General features: G+C 37.8%; 1 protein-coding gene, 2 non-coding genes and 1 pseudogene across 4 annotated transcripts in view; all 4 read right to left on the minus strand.

Moving 5' to 3' along the window:
- On the minus strand, positions 1-73 carry trnaa-agc. The gene has a single exon. It is a non-coding gene; the product is annotated as a tRNA-Ala (tRNA).
- Positions 74-452: 379 nt separating this feature from the next.
- trnay-gua lies at positions 453-542 on the minus strand. The gene is given in 2 exon segments: positions 453-488; positions 506-542. It is a non-coding gene; the product is annotated as a tRNA-Tyr (tRNA).
- An 8,079-nt stretch (positions 543-8,621) lies between these two features.
- The window catches only part of tmem214 (transmembrane protein 214), a 45,504-nt gene continuing 34,587 nt past the window's right edge, over positions 8,622-19,538 (minus strand). For both annotated transcript variants that reach the window (XM_020512664.2, XM_048596972.1), the window contains exons 14-17: positions 17,445-17,541; positions 13,545-13,713; positions 12,639-12,790; positions 8,622-11,157 (exon numbers count right to left, since the gene is read on the minus strand). In XM_020512664.2, the coding sequence (XP_020368253.2) occupies positions 11,031-11,157; positions 12,639-12,790; positions 13,545-13,713; positions 17,445-17,541 (545 nt within the window). In that variant the 3' untranslated portion in view covers positions 8,622-11,030. The remainder of the gene's footprint in view (positions 11,158-12,638; positions 12,791-13,544; positions 13,714-17,444; positions 17,542-19,538) is intronic.
- On the minus strand, positions 16,631-17,050 carry LOC125483137 (annotated as a pseudogene).

The following is a 19,538-nucleotide window of genomic DNA, read 5'->3' on the forward strand; positions in this document are numbered from 1 at the left end:
TGGAGGATGCGGGCATCGATCCCGCTACCTCTCGCATGCTAAGCGAGCGCTCTACCATTTGAGCTAATCCCCCGACAGAAAAACTAACCAACAATATGGGTAAAGAATGATTATTGGTTCTAGTGCCTGCCTGACAGATGATATTAAGAAGTGCTAAATGAAGTGAAACAATTGAACTACCGTCCTGACTGCCTACTGTTGCCACTCAGTCCTTTCTTTCCTACGCTTAAAGCGGGAGCCAGCCGCCTGGTGTGGAGCCCAGGACCACTGGGCCGTGTAATGCAAGGTCTCTAACAGACACACGTACATTAATCATCCAGTCCTGATCCGTCATCTCCCTGCGCTTAAAAAAAAGGCAGCATTTAAATTCATCCCGAACATCTGTTCAAATCGTTTTCGAGGTTACCCTGTTTTCTTCAGTGAGTATTTACTTAAGAAACAGAAAAGATTTGTCCTTCGAGCCGGAATCGAACCAGCGACCTAAGGATGACTAGGAACTAATCCACTACAGTCCTCCGCTCTACCAGCTGAGCTATCGAAGGCGCTGGTGTGCAGCTCGCGCTTTCTGCCTGATGTCCACAAGTGAGGAGCCACTGGTCACAGCGTGATTCCCGCCACTGGTTAACCGTCAAAGTGTGCGCGAGAGGCTCGTGAGTGACCTGCTGTGGGTTAACGGCAGTTTTTAAATAGAAATGTCAACGGTCCACAAATGGATCACGGACTTAAACGCTGCTTAAAAATTACCTTTCAGTTGCGCGTTCATGGGCACGTTGTAGGTCATGATGCTGTGAAAGGAAGGGGAGGACTGAAAGATAAACAAACACCGCCGGACATCTGAAATTTGTTGGGGGGAAGCTAACGTTTCAGGTCCACTGACGCCTCGCCAGAACTTAAGAGGTTACTTATGCCTTCTCTGGTAAGGAATGGGATTGATTGATTGTTCTTTCGGTTTTTATTGAGGATTGAAAGGTGTTGCGTGCAGCGCCTGCAGGATGGCGACCTTCCCCAAGGTGATCACTGCAGTTGCTGTGGTGGCATTAATAGAACATAGCACAGGAACAGAGCCTTCGGCCCATTATGTCTGTGCTGACCATGATGCCATTCTAAACTAATCCCATCTGCCTGCACACACTCCGTATCCCTGTATTCCCTGCCTGTTCATGTTTCTGTCTAATCCCCTCTTAAACTTGGCTATCGTATCTGCTTCTACTATTTCTCCTGGCAGCGCCTCCCAAACATTTACCACCCTCTGTGTAAAAAAAACCTGCCTCTCACATCTCCTTTAAACTTCGCCCCCCCCCCCCCCCCGAAACCTGCGCTCCCTAGTATTTGACATTACCACGCTGTGAAAAAAAAACTCTCAGACTATCCACCCTATCCATGCCTCTCATGATTTAACATACTTGTATCAGGTCGCCCCTCAGCCTCCAACACTCAAGTGAAAACAATCCAAGTTTATCCAATTTGTCCTTATAGCTAATACACTCCCAGTGCAGGCAACATCTAGGTAAGCCTATTTTTGACCCTCTCCAAAGCCTCCATTATCTTTACTATTGTGTGAGAACCAGAACTGCACACAATACTCCGAATGTGGCAAAACTAAAGTTATACAGCTGCAACAGAATTTGCCAATTTTTATACTTCCGACTGATGAAGGAAACCATGTATTTACCTTCTTTACCACCTTACCCGCTTGTGTTGCTACCTTTAGGTACTTTGATGCTAAGATCCCTCTGTATGTCAATGCTGTCAAGGGTCTTGCCGTTTACATTTACTTTGCTCTTGCATTTGACCTCCCAAAAATGCATCACCTCATACATGTCCTGATTAATTACCATCTGCAAATTCTTGGCCTAACATTCCAACCAATCTATATCCTATATCCTTTGACAACCTTCCTCACTATCCACAACTTCACCAATTTTGTCTTGTCTGAATACTTACTAATCAGACCGGCACATTTTCATTCAAGTAACACAAACAACAGAGGTCCAAGCGCTGATCCTTGTAGAACACCACAGGTCACAAACCTCCATACAGAAAACACCCCTGTGCAACTACTCTGTCTTCTATCATCAAACCAGTTTTGTACCCAACTTACCATGGATCCCATGTGACTTAATCTTCCAGACTAGCTTGCCATGAGGGTCCTTGTCAAATGCTATAGTAAAATAGACAACATCCACTGCCCTACTGTTATAAAGCAGAGGTTGAACCACCTCTGTGAACTAAAACTGAAACACCCAAAGAGGAGCATTTTTTCTCCTATAATCTGTAAAAGGAGTGTGAAAAGTGGTGTAACCTGCCTTTCAGCAACTTCTAGTGGTTAAGTAAAATAAACCCCCGACATTCACTTTACAATTGACAAGTAAAAATTTATTTATCAAACTGTAACAGTGAACAAATTAACTAAACTATTAACAAACCGAATAAACCCGTTCTAACTACTCACTATTCCTGAATAAAACAAGATTCTAATCATATGCTGTTCCAATAAATACAAGTCTCACATATGCAAAATAAAAGTAGAATTTAGTCTGTCAAAATTACAGCCAGATTACGTGTCTTCTGGAATGCACTATGCCTTCTCCATCGAATGTTCTGTCAGGAACGCCTCCTCCATCAATTCTTCTGTCAGGAATATTAATAAGTTGTGCCGTTGGTACCTTTGATATTTAGATGGTGTTCTCGCTAAGACTTGCATGACTCTGTGAGAGCAAGCAATTCTCTCTTGAGAGTTGAGAACTGTTAACTGTGGCAAATGGCAGCTAGTTATCCTTTCTTTGTCCCCCAACTGCCCTCTTCTTTTATAACCCTGATGACATCTCAATTTCTTACAATCAGATCAGTTCTAGCTTGTCAAAACCATCAGATTCAATTTGATAGGTTTTTGGTATCTAAGTGCTTGGTTCAAATTGATTGGCTAAATCCAAAAACCTGTTTTCTTGGTACAAATGCTGCTTGGCCTGCTAACGCAATGGCCTTTCAATACAAATGTTTCAATTCGGGTGCTCTCTGTACTTGCAAACTTTCAAGCTGCTCACAAATATCTCCAAGTATAGAAAAAGCACAATTTTTTTAAAGGAACCACGCAATGCTTCTCCCCCTAGAATTTTACAAACTCCTCAATATTTTACAACACCAAATTCTAACATCCTGCCTCCCAATACTCTACCCAACTTTGCAACACCTACCTTCATCAACCATTTTCATCACTTCCTTGAAAAATTCAAATCAAATTTGTGAGACAAGATCTCTCCCGCATAAAGTCATGCTGACTATCCCTAATAAGTCCATTCTTTTCCAAATGCGAGTAAATCCCATACCTAAGAATCTTCTCCATTATTTATCCTTTCACTGATGTAAGACTTTCCTGGATTATCCCCGGTGCTCTTCTTAAATAAAGAAACAACATTAGCTATTCTCCAGTCTTCAGGGACCTTGACTGTGGCTAAAGAGGATACAAAAATGTCTGTCAAGGCCCCAGCAATCTTCTCCCTTGCCTCCTTCAGTATTCTCGAAAAATCCTATCAGGCCCTGGGGCCTCATTTACTTTAATGCTTTTCAAGACACCTAACATGCCTCCTTCCTAATACTGACATACTCAAGAGCATCAACATACCCCTCCCTGATCTTACCATCATCCTTACCTTCTCTTAATAATATAATCGAGAAAGGATAAAGATCTTTAAGAGGAATAACAAAAAGCCACATTTCACAGAATCACAGAAATACAGAATTGTTACGATGCAAAAAGAGGCCCGTCATGCCTGCAATTCTATTACCTAATGTTGGTTTACATTAACCAGACCAAATTGCACAAGGATTGATGAGACAGAGAACACCAGAGCAAACAGTTAGATACTAGATGAGCTCCTGGCCCTGTGTATTTCAAAAAGAGCAGGGCTTCTAATATTCTTTAAGGAACACCATTGTATCCCTCAGTCCCTTCTGAAAAACAACCTTTTATCACTACTCTCTGCTTTCTATCCCTTTGGCAATTTCACACAGGCTTTCATTTTCCTAATAACTTATGATATAAAGTGATACTTAAGTCAAAACGCAGAAGTCCACATTTATAACATGCCACCATCATGAATCCTCTCATTACTCTAGAAAGGAACTCAATTAAGTTGATCAGATACAATTTGCTTTTAACATATTTGTTTTTTTTTAAATTGGTTGACACTTTTCAAAATGCTAATTAGTTTTGTCTTGGATTATTGTCTCTCCAAGTTTTACCACCACCACTGATATTAGACTGACTTGCCTGTAGATGCTGTAACCATCTCATCCACACCAGGTTATAAGGTCCCCTTATCTAAGAAAGATATACGAGCATTGAACATAGTCCAAAGAATGTTCACTTCATTGATATGGAGGGGTTTTCTTATGAGGAGAGGTTGAGTAGACTGGGCTTATATACTTTGGCGTTTAGAAGAATGAGACAATACCTTATTCAAAATACCTTATTATACAAAATTCTTGTGTCATGGACAGTTTTGAAAAATTAAAACCAATGCATCAACTATCACAATCGTTAACTCCTTTAAAATACTATGATGAGATCCTTCAGGATCTCGGGAGATCATAGAGTCATACAACATAGAAACAGACACTTTGGCTCATGATATCTATGCCGACCAACAAATTCCAAACTATACCAATCCTATTTACCTGCACTTGGTCCATAGCCTGTACGTCCAGATGTTTCTTAAATGTTGCGAGAATGCCTGCTTTCACCAACCTCTCAGGAAGCACATTCCATATGTATACTACCCTCTGGATGAAAATGTTTTCCTCAGAGTCCTTCTAAACCACATACTCCTCACCTAAATTTACGCCCACTTGTGATGGCCAAGCAGTATTATTGTTAGACTATTAATTATTAATCCAGAGGCACAGATAATGACCTGGCATATGATCCAATCTGGAATTGTGTCTAATGATGACCACAAAATCATGAATTGTTACAAAAAGAAACTATCTGGTTCACTAATGTCATTTGAATTCCTGATTTACAGTTATTTGCAGGATGCTCCTTGTGTGAAGGTGATTGAAGAATTCACTAATCTCTAGTCAAGATCAATGCAAAATATCTATTCAGTTCATCTGCTGGCTCTTTATCCTTTATTACTAATTTCCCAGACTCTTGTCTGTAGGACCAATACGGAGTTTGTTAACACTTTTTTGAAAATCTTCAGTAAATTGTTCCTATCAGTTTTTAGTCTATTTTGATAACTTCCTCTCCAACTCTAATTCTTCCCTCATTAATTTTTTGCTGTTTCTCAGAGTCTGCCTAAACATCTGATCTGTCACCTATCTTTGCACAATTATATATTTTTTTTCTTTGAGTTTAATACAAGCTTTGACATTGAGTGTTGGGCCATCCTTCGGAATTTTTCTTTTTTGTCAGGGTACGTATTCTGCGCTTTTTGGATTATTTAGTGAAGCCTTCGACAAGATTCTGCCTGGTGGATGAATTAGTAAACTTGGATTACATGGAATTCAGGGTGAACTTGCCAATTCGATACAAAATTGGCTTGATGGTAGGAGAGAGAATAATAATGGAGGGTTGCTTTTCAGAATGGAGATCTGTGACCAGCAGTGTTCCACAGGGATCGGTACTGGGTCCACTTTTGTTTTGTCATTTATATAAACGATTTGGGTGAAAATATAGGAGGCATAGTTAGTACGTTTACAAATGACACCAAAATTGGTGGTAGAGTGGATAATGAAGGTTATCCAAGATTACAGCAAGATGGTAATCAATCGAGGAGCAGCAGATGGAGTTTAATTTGGATAAATGTGAAGTATTGCATTTTGGTAAAACAAGGGCAGGACTTAAAACAATTAATGGTAGGGCCCTGGATAGTGGTATGTAGAACAGAGTGACCTAGGGGTTCAGGTACACATTTCTTTGAAATTTGTCACAAGTAGACAGGATGGTTAAGAAGGCACTTAGCACACTTGCCTTCGTTGCTCAGACCTTTGAGAATAGGAGCTGAGTGTCATGTTGAGCTTCTACAGGACGTTGATCAGGCCTCTTCTGGAGTATCGTAGGCTATTCTGGTCTTCTATAGGAAGGATGTTATTAAGTTGGAGAGGATTCAGAAAAGATTTGCCAGGATGGCACCAGGAGGGTTTAAGTTATAAAATTAGGCTGGGACTTTCTTACCCCACAAGAGCATAGAAGGTTGAGGGGTGATCTTATGGAGGTTTATAAAATATTTAGGGCATAGATAAGGAATGGGAATGGTCTTTTCCCGAGAGTGAGGGAGTTCAAAACAAGAGGGCTTTTTTTTTTTTTTAAAAAAATAAAGAGAGGAGAAAGTTTTAAAAGGGTAATTATCCAAAACATTGACTGCTCCTTTCCTCCAGCTGCTGTTTGTCTACCTTGCATTCCAGCATCTGCAGTTTTTTTTGTCTCGAACCAATATTTCAAGAGCCTCTAGGTTTGAAAGCTAGCATACAGATGCAGAGTGTTTCTTGCACAAGTACATCCCACATGCCTTTGAATTGAAGTTTTCTACAGTTTTTCTCCATTTGAAATAGTATTGTTCTGCCTTCCAAACTGAACTTCAGATTTTGCCGCATGATGCTCTGTTTGCCAAGTATAATTTACAGACCACTCCTCCACCCTTTCCTGGCCTTCTACCCTGCCTAAATGTCACATACCCTTCATTATTCAGGTCCAAATCTCCATCATCCTACAACCATGTCTTAGTTACCTCAATTTGCACTAATCGTTCATCTGTTTTGTTTCAAATGCCTCTCATGTTCAAATACAGTACTTTGTGTTCTGACCCTCCTATTACTATTTATCATTTCCCATATTAATTCCTTCCTCATGCCTATTCCACACTTTTGACTCTCAACTTCCCAAACGAATCTGGTCTCCATTACTCAGTTTAAAACTTATTCTATCTTTCCCGTAATGCAGTTCACAAACACCCATCTCAGTACAGTTCAGGTGTAGACCAATCAGAATGATACAGATCCCACAGCCCAGTGTCGATGGCAGTGCTTTCACACTATCCTTTCAACAAGGCATCCATTTCTCTACAAGAAAGAGTGCGAGAAAAGATTGTGGATAGTTCAGGAGAATTGGCATTGTAAGACAGCATTTAGCTACCAACACAAATTGTGATTGTCCTCATTTTTCAAATACTTTGCCCAGGACACTACCAAACAACTTTCATCCCAACCTCTATTGTAATTTCTTACTTTTCCATTCTAACTATTAATTAAACCTTCTCTCCAACTTTTGCATCCTCCAATTAGAAAATAGCTCAGCGTAGCTCACAGGAGATCAGTTTTACTATTTGGAATCAGCTAAGCATAGATTAATTGCAATATTGGCATTAGTTGACCAGTTACCAAGTAATTCAACATATATAAAAGGTCAGTTTTAAAATCATCATGTGAGAGGCCCTTCAGCCTATTTTGGCTGTGCTGGTCAAACAGTCAGAGTCAAATCCCATTTTCCAGCTCTTAGCCTGTAGCTGCACATGCTCCCACATCTCACTTAAGGTCAGTGAAAAAATGAGCCTGGAATTGCTAATTTTCATCCAGTAATCTCCCAAAAAAGAGAGTTTGATGCTGGTATTGGCCAAGAACATTCATAGAAGCTGTACTGCCCACGAATCCACTGTGACTTGTCTAAATTAGGTTACTGCAGCTTGATTTACCTAGTATTTGCAATAAGGACAATTCACCAGACTGGTTCTCAGGATGGTAGGAATGTTCAATTAGGACAGCTTGGGCAAACTAGGCCTGTATTTTCTGCAGTTTAGAAGAATGGGAGGTAATCTCAAACTAGGGGCATAAATGTTAAGAGGAATATGGGGAGAATTTTTTATTGACTGAGGCAAATATCTAGGGGGCTTTGGAAGTCTGTCCTTGAGATTTCACATTACCAGTGGCATAAAAAAAGGATTAGTGTAGTCAAAAAAAAAAAAAAAATCATTGAAATGTTTGTTTTGTACAATCATGGCTGATCAATGAACAGGTTCAACAGGCTGAATGGTGTACTCCTAAAATTATAACTATTTGAACTCAAGCTCATTCTTTGATCCCCTTCCTACATTCCTCAAATGAATTAAAAACTTACATCCTTTTTACAGTGCAAAGAGAGTTACTACAATCACAACAACAGTCATATGTTCAGCTTAGAAACACAGCAGTGCCCTGGACTTTTCCTTGGGTTTCTTTTAGTCAACCAGAGGGTTTATCTTCTCAGCCCATGACAACTCCATATAGTCTGCAATCTAACAAAGTTTCCTCCACTTTCAAGAGCAGCTGAAGATGTGTTTCAAAGCACAATTACTTGTAACATTGATCAAGTTGGACCATAAAGAAAGTACAGCAATAATGGAAAATCTTCTCTTGAATGAAGCTGACTGCACTATACATTAGAAACTGAACAAATATTAGAACCTACCATCATGAAGTAACAGCTCACACAGCTGGTAGTCAAATGACATATGCACTTTTCCACTAGTCTGGGCAGAACGATTGAAAATTGCCCAGAGATGTACAATACCTTGTAGCCAAATCAGCCTTGCAAAAGCCATTCACGACAAGAAATATTGACAAAAAGTTATTTATAGACAAATAACTAAGATGCAGGGTATCTTTATTTTTCACCAGAAATAAATTCATGATTGAAATTTACATTGGGACAATACACATTAATTCTGCTTCAGAACATGAAATTGATGAACATTGTGTTGGCCAAATACATCCACCGCTTGGGTCACAATCAATATGTACATATAGAATCAATGTTAAAAATCACCCTTGAATAAGTTAGTCAATGAACAAGGAAATTATTTAAATCAAATCATAAAAGTGTCAATTTAATAAATGGGGCCAGATGATGAACCAAGTGAAATTTGCTTAATATTTTGGATGGACAAGGAGAGAAAGTGGTTAGAGAGCACTAAGAAAAAAAAGGCAGGAAACAAACCTTATTTTTATAAAGCTACCACCTTAAATATAAATAAAGTGAAATATACTATATTCACATTCCAAATTAATTGAATAATACAAAATAAAGGTTATATTTTCATAAATACATATGCAGTCTTTACTACATATTAAAGTAAATAGTAGTCTTCTCAACCTTTCCCATAAATTTATGGGCATCATTTAGATGAACATTAGTTGTAGTTCTTATTGGAAAAGAAATAATGGTAGAATGACAAAAAAAAAAAAACACATCTATAATTATCCCCATATCACTTTGGTCTCCCTTTGAAATGGATGAAAAATATTCAAGTATGTGGCCAACTGTAGCTTTTTGAAGAATAAATGCAAGTTAAGATCAACACAGATGTGCATTACATGTACTATATTTCACACATTGCATTTGTGACTGAAATATTTACTAGGTTTAGGAGGATAGTACCATATTTTTAAAAGCTATATGCAAACAAACAAATCTTCGAAAAGCAACGGCAGTAGGAGCAGTTCCTTTCAGCCATACAATCTTTCACGCAAGAGCAACTGTGCAGACTGAACTACTGACAGCCAATCATGCAGAACCTACAATCATGCTTGAAATAACTTTACATGTTGTTATCATCAGTACTGACACTTAACAACATCACTGGGCAATATGATTGCCAAAAACTGAATCACAACAAAATAAACTTTGCAAAGGAAGTTATTAACAAACATCTTCTTCAGTATTTCAGATGTAGTGCACCAGCTACAATCTTAGAAACCCTTGAACACAAAATAAATGGAACGTGACTTGGGCATATTAACCAAAAATAATTTGAATGTCAAAGGAAGTGTCATTACCCAAGGTTTAGACCAAATGGTGATATTGCGTACACTAGTACACTGCCTTGTACTAGTGTAAGTTAATGCATTACAAAACCCACACATGCTGTTACGCAAGAATTGGATGTAAAGGGATTAAGCAAGAATAGGATAATAGCAATGATTTACACTCATAGGGAAATGACAAGACCTCATTTTGGATAGTTATCCAATTACATCATTTGTATGTGTAACACTGGATTAACAGATTAGTATCAGTCCCAAACACCGGAAGAGAAGCACTGTAGGGAGGGGTATTTGCTTCAAAATATCTCCGGCTGGAGAATATTATGGAAGCATTTAGTGGTGTAACTAATTCATGCTCTTAAACCGTAGTTGAAGTGATCCTAGTTATACTGTCATTGTTTACCACAATTGACTAGGATTTTTTAGGCCATTTGATAGGATGATGCATATCTGATATTAACCAAATTTGTAGAAATTCGGAAGTGCTGATTTCAGGCAATATATCAGGTGTTTATGATGTTCATGAATATAAGCAACCCAGAATTAGATACTACATTGCCGAGAAAACTCTTGCTAAATTAAAGAGAGGGTGTCACCAATCAATCCTTTTCAAGTTTCTCAATAGCCAAAAGTTGATGAGTACTGTTGAACCTAAAAGCTAGATTTGATAACATTACCACATTTTTCCATAAACCTCTCAGCGTGCAGAACAAATGGCTTCAAGAGTAATTTACTTTTATAATTACAATCAAACTACAGCAACACAAACAAAGTTAGCCATCAACTGTTGCAGTTACTTAAAAACACACAAGTTGTTCCATTAAAATTGAACATACCTGGTTCATGTGGCATTGGTTTTTAAAAATACTGTAATCTTAAACAGTTGAAATCAGAAGTCTAATTATTGTAGCAAGAGAATGAACAGCTGTATTATCACACTATAAACATTTCTGAACATCGCAGCTTTAAACTGAGTTCATTATCCAAAGTTTCAATGTGCAGAAAGAAATTTGTTTAGAAGACAGTTATAACATCTGAGCTTGAAGAAAATTGGATACAAAATACATGCGTTGAGTTAAGTAAAAATTGTTATAAACAGAAAATTAGTGGCATTTGTACTTTTAGTTCAATTAATTCTCAACTCTCTCCACAGCAGGAAGCAAGGTCAAGTCATAAGAATTCTTCAATGCAATAATTGTTGCTTTCAAAAAGGCTTGGAATATGCTTCTTGTTCAATGATTAGAAATCATAGAGGAGGTCCAGTTTTTGATAGTAGTCATTGTGTTCTGTAGATAACTCCATGTTAAATGTATCATGTTCACAAAATGTGTTTTCAGACACTCCCGACTGATTTCACCCCTGAAATTTGGCAAACGTGCAATAGATTAAATACAGAATGTTAAAAACACAAAAAGTAGGAGCAGGAGTAGGCACTTCAGCTCAAGCCTGCTCTGCCATTTGATAGGATCATGGCTGATCTCATCTTTGCCACAACTCCACTTTCCTGCTCACTTTCCATAACCCTCCAACCCGTTATTAAAAATTCAATCTTCTCCTTAAAATTTACTTAATATCCCAGCAAAAGATAGCCAATTGTACATTTTCAGACCAGATAGATATCAAACTGTGGCTCTGATCAAATAGTAATCATAATGAGAAACCAAGAATTATTGTTCGGTGTTCTAAAAAACATTGGAACCAGATTATAGTTGGACATCTTGGGCACAATTTAATAAAAGATCAGATATACTTAATGTTAATAATTTAAAAAGAAACTCTTCACTGCAATAAGCAGTTTTTATAACCAAATGGTTTCCACTTATCACCAAAGACTGCATTATCTGCTAGTTAGTAAAACCTTATTTAGCAATACAGAACAATATCTCACAAAAAACAAAGAAAATGCATGGTACAATATCACATTCACTCATCCAGCAACAGTATAAAAGGTGGTAACATCTACAAAATGTAAATACACAACTATTCGCACTGCGATTGTTTCATTTAAGCAGCTTATTGTTTCTCCCAGAGCTCAAGGTCTTGAATTTCCTCCAATTTGTGGTGCTATATGTCAGATAGAGATATTAAAAAATCACCACAAACAGAAATAGGGCAACTAAACAAAAGAATTGCGAATGTTGAAGATCTTCAACACTTGCAAAAGTTGCTGGAGAAAAATCAGTTCTCACAGCTTCTGTGGAAGGAAAGCAGAGTGAACACGAGTCCAGTGGCCCTTCTGAACAGGGAAGCACAAATAAATCAATGCCAAAGCCTTGCCCATTTGAGTAAGTGTGAGATGAGCCAAGCACAACATACTTTAGTTGCAAGTGCAAGTAATTGGGTTTAGCAAATCATACCTACCCGCACTAATTTTTTGTTAATCTGCCTTTCAAGAGATCAGAGCAGCAAATCTAAAAAGATACTTACAAGTTAAGAATGCAATAGTGTACTACAGTTGCGACCATACTGTTTAGTACTGGCAAATGTGTTCACTTCCACTGTATAGTCATCACCACTGTACCCAGGAGAATAGTTAAGGTACACCCTCTACATATGCAACACTGTCAGGTAGGCGCCTTATTGCCAAGCAGCTGTGATAAGAAATCAGAGTTGACATTTCAGGTTGAACAACCCTCCCTCAGTACTCGACCCAAAACATTAACCCTGATTTCCCTCCACAGGTGCTGCCAGACCTGCTGAGCTTTTCCTACAATTTGTTTTTGTTTCTGATTTACAGAATCTGCATTTCTTTGGGTATTTATTTCATTGCTAAGATTGGGCTTTAATAGGTAATGATTTGAATAGGTCAATAAAAAGAAAAAAATCCAAAAAATACTTACTCGCAAGAATTAACAAGTTGCTTCCACCATTCTTTTATTACCATTTTGATATATTCTAAAGCTGGTAATATGTAATTCTGAAGTACAAAGAGAAGCAATTCCTTGACATATTCTACAAACTGCAACATTACATCTGGGAGACTAGAACGAAGCTGTTAAAAAAGAAAAATCACAGTATGTTAACAGTATTCAGACACATATATACAAAAGATAAGTTTATGCTTTAGACTGATCCCTGAAAAAAAAAGTGTAAACAAAAAGGAAGAGCAAAAACAAGTACCTCGGAAGTCAGTCATCAAACGTAAAACACAGCAGTGCAACATGATTAGAATGTGTGGCTACCACCAAATGGATACTGAACAGAGTTTTCTTTTCTGGCCATTATTAAAATTAATTAGACAAAATGAATTTGAAAACAAAAATAGGCACTTGTATCACTATTTTTAAAGAATTGAATTTAAAGTAAGTGCTCAGCCATTAGGATACAATGTTGACCTTTAGCTGCAATTTTCATTTTAGCATATTAGAACTGGGGACAGATTTAAAATGATCCAATATTATGTCACAGTTTTCCAGTGTGTAAACTGATCTTGCACAGAATAAACTCAGTAAATTTTGAGTAACCCAAACGAGTGAGAATGGGGATATGAGGATTTAGTGACTCTTTATATCACAGATCAAAACAACTACAAAAGTAGCAGGTCACCAAAATTTCCTGCAGGAGACAGAAAAAAAGTCAATGATCTTTTCAATTCACCACAGCAGAAATTGTGGAATGGCTGACATTTTCCAATTTCTCAGGACTTGATAACTAGCACTAATTAGGAACTGAATCATCTTATTTGGCAGAATTCAGAAACTTAATGAGAGACTCCCTAAAAACCTACTGCAAAACCAAGTACTTACCCATTCGGTAAATCTGGGTAGATTTTCAACAATCCATGCCATATGAGTTGATAGTGTCTCCTTTGTATATATAATTAGTTCAAGCAGCCTCCTCCAAACCAGCTCAAGGCTTGGTCCAAACATTGTTACAGCCTCTGAGTAGTAATAAGGAGTATTTGTTTCTATCCAACTGTGAAAATATAAGGCATAAACGCAGATTGATATTAGAAATCACATTAGAAAAAAGGAGAAACAAAAAAAGTGAATTAAAAAAGGATGAGATAGACAATACAAGTAAGAAATTAAGTTATTTGATGGGGTCAAAGTAAGAGCAAGTGCAAAGAGGTCGAAATTAGGACTACAGTGCATCTGCATAAGCACATAATATAGTTAAAAAAATTAGTGACCTGCAGGCATAAACAAGCACATTGGAATATAATGCTGCAGAATACAAGTGAGAGAAATCTAGATCAAGGAGGACTGGTTTCTAAATTTTCTTGTATGAAGGAAGATGAGGGAAAGGTAGATGGTGTAGTCATCCTGATGGAGACTATTGTAGTGGGAGGAGAGAGAAGTCAAGGACAGATTTGAATAAAGCAACAATAGAAGTGGTTAGTGTCATGCAATTGTTGGATACTTTCTGTAGGTCACTACCTTAAGAGGGGCAACTTCCAGGAGTGCAAGAGCTAGAGTGGAGGTAACAGACTTTAAATTATCCCAATGTAAAGTAGGATAATTAAAGGACGTAAAAGGCAGAAGTGATGAGTTTCTCAAGGGTGTTCATTTCATTGAGCTTGAATGTCAGCCATGATCATAACGGTAGAGCAATGAATGAACTGAACGAATGGCCTACTCCTACACCCCTAGTTTCTACACAAGCAACAGAATTAAACAGTGACTTGTACAAGTGTGCATTAACTCAAGAAAGCCAGCATAGATTTGAAGTCATCCAGCATTTAACCAACTTATGTTCTCTCAAAAGGGGCTTGATGAGGGCAACGCAGTTCATGTGCTGTACATAAGATTTCCAAAAAACCATTTGAAGAGAGGGCAAGGATAAAAGGATCATCAGCAAAAGGGCAATGACAGCACTGACTAAAATGAAAAGAAACAAAAAAAAAAAAAAAAGTGATGAATGGTAATTTTTTTCAGAACGAGGGAAAGTATGCAGTGGGGCTCCCATGGATCTGCAACAAGTATTGTGAACTGACAGAAGAATTGCGATAATCAAGGAGGGCATAGGCTGGTTGCTGGGCATGTGGCAGATGGAATTTCATGTCAAGAAAAGTTGGTAGAAGGAGAGGAATGATAATAAGCCAGACAAACCTGGGAGATGTGTGCACAAAATTGAAGACGACAGAAGGCCAGATTGACAGTGATTAAGAGGAGAACACATACAGAATCCTGGGCTTTACAATTCAATGCAGATTACAAAAAGAGGAAGTTATGAAGAACATTTATGAAACACTCAAATCAGGCTCAAATAGATTAACATTTAATTCTGTGCAGGGCACTTTAGGAAAAAGGTGAATGCTTGATGGTTCACAAAAGATTCTTCAGAACGAAGATTAGTAATTCAGTTGTGATTAAATTGGAGAAGCAGCAGTTACCCTGTTGAGGAGGTTGAGACACCTAAATCACAATTGTTAGACAAATTAAGTAGGGAAAAACTGTTCCTGCTGGTAAAATTGAAATATCAAGGCTCAAGAGGACACCAGTTTAAAGGGTCAGTGACAGAAGAACCCAAGACAACAAATGGACAAGTTTTGTTTCTCAAAGCCTGCAGTTAGGGTAAGGAACACACTGAAGGAGACCAATTCAAATATGGCTTTTTTTTTTAAAAAAAAAAAAGGAATGAGCCAAGCAAAGGAAAAAAATGCAGCCTTAAGAAAAAGGAGATTGGGAGTAACAGTTTCTTTCAGAGACCAAGACCAAATAAAAGTAAACCAACTGATTACAGCAGAAACAGTCCATTCTAGGTGATTCTGTTGTGATTATAGCGACAAATGACAGTTTAGCAAAAGGAAGGATCATAAAAGTCAATAGAACTATTTAGTTAGGGATTCAGATCATTTTTGGCTAATAACTTTTACTATATTGAAGATTCATACTGAATAGAATATTTCAGAGACGTTCAGTATATAGTTTGTGAACAATAGGGCTGTGCAAAGCTGGACAGCTAAACAATTATACAGTGACAATTGGAACTTTCCCAGACCACAAGGTCAGTTGCAATCAAAAAAACCTTTTAGGCAGAGACTAAACATAATGAATGCAAGTGCCAATTATGAAGGTAAATTCATCTGTATAGATTCTCTTGCTAGGTGAAATCTCAAGATATGGCTCACCCCTGCTCCAATAATTTATCTTCAGACCTTGCTCTGAAAATCTCGAGTTCAAAAGATGATGCCTTTCATTACAAGATCAGGATCTCCCTTAAGGCACACAAGCTCACATTCCAGAACCACCTCAGATCTTGCACACACAAGAACCTTCCCCCAACCTGTGAGTTATCTTCCAAGATTCATGGATCTGTTATATTCAAGTTCTGCTAAATCTTGATCATCTCCTATAGTTAGCCCTCATGTGTTATCAACTAGAATAACTATTCAGTTTACACATGCATCCAAAATTAAAAAAACACGAATAGGCCAACAGAACAAGTCAAAAGTTAGATTTAGAGAATGTAGATATAAAAAGGTGGAAACAAATACTGGAAATTCCACAAACAGTCCCACAACTCTAATATAAACTCAATTTGACTAGATCAAAAGTTATTGAATTTCTCAACATTGTACCTAGGTTATTCCCAGCAACATTGTTCTATCAAGGGTTATATGACCTAATGTAGTAATTTAAGATTAGACATTTCTATCAAAATACAGCAAGCTTGATTTTAACCAGCAATTTATCAAGTGGCCCTCTTGATAACCCAGCAAAAATTATATAACTCAAATACCACGATGTCTGAATTTTTTTTTAACTCAAATCTTCCTTTAAAACCACCTATATAATTTTAAAAAAAAAAAAAAAAAAAACAAAACGCAAGTTTTTGCACTGTTGACAGCCCAAGTGCACTTCTTCACCACAACTGGATTCTGGCTCTTCAGAATAGCTATGGTATGAAGTGCAGCCATATGAAGGTGCTTTTGATACTTGTTCTCGTGGATGATCTGTTGCGAACTGTTTAGGGTGTGCAGCCATTTCTGTGGATAATCATCTTTTCATAGGATGTTAGCGGCGAACATTGACCTGCTCACTTTTGGAGGACGACCACCACCCATTTTCCATTAGCTGCTGGCTATACAACTACAGTTCTGTGGCAAATAAGTCCATTATAAACAGAAATAGTATCAGTACTACAGACTTGCTGATTCTTTTTAAAGAACAGGAAACTGGAGCGGTTCCAGATGACCATACATTGAAAGGGAGCCAACATCTCTCCCTCTTCTCACTGCTGCCAATAAAGTATAACAGTGATGGGTTTACCAACTGCATTGTTTCTATTACTTTGTGTTTTTACATTGATTTTAGGCGTGTTGTGATATTGTTACATAGATTGAGGTATGTTAATGCCCCAACCACAGGCGAAGCTTCATGCATACCTCTTGATTATCCATAATATTTGATCAACTGGCACAGTTGTGGTCCCATAGGTGCTTGTTAACAAAAACAATTTGCTGTATTTAGTGTACATTGATTTACAGAATGGTTACAGGCAAGCTCATGTTTATGGATTGTTTTCACCTCAAATTTCAATTACTGAAGAAAAATGGCGATCGACTGACCGTTGATCACTTCAAGACAAGACAGAATTTTAATGTGATAGATAAACAAAGAGTAGCCATTCAAATTTATTTTGTACGAAGGAACAGCCAAAAAAGGTCATTTTTCCTCCAAAGACACCCTCTTTGCACTAACCTGTATCCCTGCTTGGAATAATGAGATATTTTATTCCAAGCCTGCTGAGACACAGACATCATTCCTGACTGCTGTAGTACATGAGCAGACGACGATGCTAAGGGAAAGAAAAGTTGTTATCGAATCAGTCAGTAATAAAAAAGGGATTCACATTTCTCCATTATGTACACCAGTAGATTCAACTTGTTCAAGTCATTAAGTGAATACAGGGTGGACATGAAAATTTACCGGTCTGAACACTGCAATTCCAAAAATCTGATCTTTAAATGAACTTCCAATTTCAGGCATTGTAAAGTAGGTACTTGTCAAAATGGCACAAACTAGATATTAGTTTTCTCACTTAGATTTCAATCGTGAAAGTCTTGGAGAGCAGGAACTAGACCAGCATACCATTATAAATAGTAGAACAATGCTGCCCGCTGCATGTGAGTTTGCAGCATTATGTTGGTCAATGATTCCCCTTCAACAAAGCAATGACAATAGCTTACAGTCCGATATCTCTTGATCCAGAGGATATACACAACCCCCCTCCTCCAAATACTTGACAGCCCCAGATCATATGGGACAAAAGGCCAGACAGCTCATCAAGCACTCCCTACTGCATGGAGGGCAACAGCACCAACTCCCAGCCTGACCAGGAGAGCTGAAAAAAATTACAAATTGATTGTTTAAAATTTCACTGCTAAGTCATACAATTCATTTACCCTACATTATTCTCTTTCATCTAGCACCTTTGCCTGTTCACTTGACCCTTTTACTAACTTTGCTACTTTTATCTCATCAGGAAACTGTTTGCCCGAACCCAAGGAAGCCAGGAATTGAACAAAGATGGACTGTGTTAAATCTTAAAGTTTTTTTAAAATTTATGCCTTGTTATTAATATAGGCACCATGGTATAGCAACTTAAACACCACTTTTCATAAAATAAAAAAAAGTGACAATAAAAGGACCATTTGGATCTAAATTAGAAAGAGAAGACCATTCAACCCTTTGAGCCTGCTCCACCATTCATGATCATAGCTGATCATCTACTCTCAATAGCCTGTTCCTGCTTCTGGGTGAAGAAGTTTCTCATCTTGGAGAGATGGTTTCCCCTCCTACATATCCTTCAATTAAGGCCTCTATTTCTTGATTCATCCATCACCCAGTCTAGACTGGTTGGGATTCAAGGTTTTTAAATGAGACCGCCCCCCCCCTCATTCTTCTGAATTCGAGCCAAAATAATCCAGTTCAACTTCAAGTCAATCCAGCAATCCCAGGAATTAGTCTGGTAAACCTTCACTGCACTCTCTAAAGTAAGAATATCTTTCCTTTGATAGGGAGACTAAAATTGCACACAATATTCTCAGAATGGTATTACCAAGGCCTTGTATAGTTGCAGCAAAGTATCCCTGCTTCTGCATTCAAATCCTCAACAGCCAGGATTCCAGCATTGAATCTGTGATACACCATTTGTTACATCCTGCCAACCTGAAAGACACCCGTTTCCTGTAGCCAGCCAAATCTTTTATTCATGCCAATCTGCTACCCCATAAGTTTTGATGTGGCATCTTATCAAATACCTTCTGCAAAGACAAGTGCAGTACATCCACTGGTTCCCCTTTATGCAAGCATGTTACTTCTGCAAAGAAGACTGACAAACTTGTAAAACAATTTCCCCTTCATGAAACCTCATTGGCTCTGCCAAAGTACCTTGAAAAATACAGCAAGTACCATAGCGCATTTCTTTTAGACCACTGGGTCAAAATCCTGGAAGTCACTTCCAAACATACAACATGGACTGTAGCAATTCAATCTGGTGGCTAGCTACCACAATTAAGGTCAATTAAATATGGGCAATGAATAGATTTAAATCAGTGACACATACATCCATTGAACAAGTAAAAAACTGTGCTTGAAAACAAGATTCAATTCAGAGCCAATATAAAACCATTAGAATCACAAGATTCCAATGCAAGACTAACCTTGGCTCATTACAAAATATAGTTGAAAACAGACAAAATGCTATTTAACATGAGAAGTAAAGACTAATATTTACTTTTCCTTCTGTACCAGTCCAGTGATAAGCATGGTAAATATCAGAAATTTAGATAG

The sequence above is a fragment of the Rhincodon typus genome, chromosome 5 (assembly GCF_021869965.1).
Source record: "Rhincodon typus isolate 14 chromosome 5, sRhiTyp1.1, whole genome shotgun sequence".
NCBI classification, from domain to species: Eukaryota; Metazoa; Chordata; class Chondrichthyes; order Orectolobiformes; family Rhincodontidae; genus Rhincodon; species Rhincodon typus.